A 2337-nucleotide genomic window follows, 5' to 3' on the forward strand; every position below is an offset into this window, starting at 1 on the left:
GTGAAGTAGCGCCTCCTGATATCTAGCCTAAATCTACCCCCTGCCAACTTGTGACCGTTCTTCCTGTTCACTCGTGGTAGTGCTCGGGGGAACAGAGACTTTCCCAGTGCCTGCTGGTCCCCTCTGACTAGTTTGTAAACTATATGTTATAAGCTTCAGCCTAGATCTTCTGTTCAGATATGGCTGCTCTTAGATTTCCTACCTCAGGATGGCTGAGCCTTCCTACAAGATTGTCTCTCTCTAGAGAGCAATTAGCACTTCCCAGTATCACAGCAAGTAATCTGCTTCCTATTTCAGTAACTTACCAGACCTTGCTTTATTCATAACCTTTGTCCAGTAAGAGGAAAACCAGCTAACAAGCAGGGCTGGTTTAGGCAAACACTATCAGCCTGTTCAGATAACAAGACTTTCTTCCTTCATAATATGTATCTATAGCTATATCTGCACCATCTATCATTGTCAGCTCTTTTCCAGAACTGTCCATGCATAGATCTCATTGAGAGAATTGTGTACCTAGGGAATGAGCCACTTCCACACTGAGTTGAAAAGGCCTTATGAGGGAAATGGGAAGAAGCGGCTTACACCACAAACTGTTAAATGTTTTAATTTCTACTAGATATTTGTCTTGTATTTACAGCTTTTAAGTGTTTTAGTGTCTTTACTTTTCTTTGGTTTTAAGTCTGTTGGTTCCAACAAACACAATTGGAATATCGTTGGGGTAGAGCAGAGGTGTCAGACTTCCCTTGCACGCCAGGCTGGACCTAGACCGTGAGGCTCTTTGCGGGGTAGATCCAGTCTGGGGCAAAGCTGTGGCTCCAACCCAGGACATGTGGTGCAGCTCCAGCTCCTGGTATTTGCCATGTGCAGCGATGGCAGCTCTGGCTCCAATCCAGAGCATGTGGCAGCAGCTTCAGTTCTAGCATGAACTGAATATGTGGTATGTGGTGCAGCTCTGGCCCTCACTGGGGGCCTCATGCAGGGATGGTAGGTTTAGCTGTGGCATGGGGCATGTGGTAACAGTGGCTCTAGCATGGGGTAATAGTGAGATTGGTGGTCAAGGAGATAGGGCCATGGCAGTAGCAACAAGAAAAGCAGCTGGAGGATGGCAGGGGCCTTATCTGCCCTGGCTCACCTTTCTGTTGCTGATCACCACATCTACCCCCACTAATACACGTTGGAAATATTTTAACAGCAATGTCTACAAATTCAGTTCTAGTAGCATTTTGATGCCTAGAATTTATGATACCTTATACAGATCAATAATGAACTCATTCTTAGTTACAGCATATGAAAAGCTGCAAAAAGAACTTCAGGACACACAAAGAAGGATGATTCATATCAAAATACGCAGCTTGGCAATAACTTAGCTCAGTATGCAAACCAGTGCCATCCTGTTCTTCTAAGTCTGATATTGCAATATTATTATTTGAATGCAGATACATTCTTAATTCTGGGCTCCTTTGCAGGAAATTTATAAAGATGCAAATACCCAGGTTCATACATTGAGAAAAATGGTCAAAGAAAAGGAGGAAGCCATCCAGCGGCAGTCAACCCTGGAGAAAAAAATCCATGAACTGGAGAAGCAAGGGACCATTAAAATTCAGAAGAAAGGTGATGGTGACATCTCTATTCTTCCTGTTGCGATGGCTTCTGGAACATTACCACCAGGGTCAGAAGCTACAGCTGGCACTTGCATGGGACCAATGACTGGGGCTACATCCTCAGTACCATTGCCACCGCCTCCACCACTGTTACCATCAGCCTCTGATGCAGGTGAGAATATTATGGATATAGTGGTAGGAATACTCTTGGTAGGAGGTAATGCTAAATCCCATCGTGCCTGATTTCACACGCAATGATTTTACACTGATATTAACTCCAACAAAGGTGAAAAATAGCTCATTGCTAGAAAATCAATGTGGTCAGTGATGCTGTTAGATATTGTTGGATCCAACTTAACACGTGGCGAAATGGACTAACCCAAAGGCATAAAATATGGTAAATGTGAGTCATAGCAGGTATTTTCACTTCATTCTTTTTAATGGAATGTGCACTGGTAGGTAAAGCAGCCATGTGTGCAGACTATTTGAAATAGAAGATCCATGGTTCAAAGTAGCATGGATCTGCTGTAGTCTGTGAAGCTACATCAGCTTAAACAAGCTGGGACTCTGTCCCAGAGACATTAATCTGTTGTGGCTATTAATTTTCTCTGCGGTCATTCATTTGTGGCATTTGGTTTGTTTTGATACAATACTTCAAGAGGTACCATTTATTTTCCCTTCATTTTGTAGTACAAAATGGTCCTGTGACAGCACCTCTGCCACCTCCTCCTCCCCC

The 2337-nt window shown here is 43.6% G+C and overlaps 1 protein-coding gene across 1 annotated transcript in view; it reads left to right on the top strand.

Moving 5' to 3' along the window:
• Positions 1-2337, top strand: part of FMNL2 (formin like 2) — a 133235-nt gene that overhangs the window by 104120 nt on the left and 26778 nt on the right. The window contains exons 16-17 of the mRNA XM_019553613.1: positions 1467-1773; positions 2292-2337. The exon at positions 2292-2337 is cut by the window's right edge and continues 239 nt beyond it. Of these exons, the coding sequence (XP_019409158.1) occupies positions 1467-1773; positions 2292-2337 (353 nt within the window). The remainder of the gene's footprint in view (positions 1-1466; positions 1774-2291) is intronic.

The sequence above is a fragment of the Crocodylus porosus genome, unplaced genomic scaffold (assembly GCF_001723895.1).
Source record: "Crocodylus porosus isolate Cpor-Errol unplaced genomic scaffold, CroPor_comp1, whole genome shotgun sequence".
NCBI lineage: Eukaryota > Metazoa > Chordata > Crocodylia > Crocodylidae > Crocodylus > Crocodylus porosus.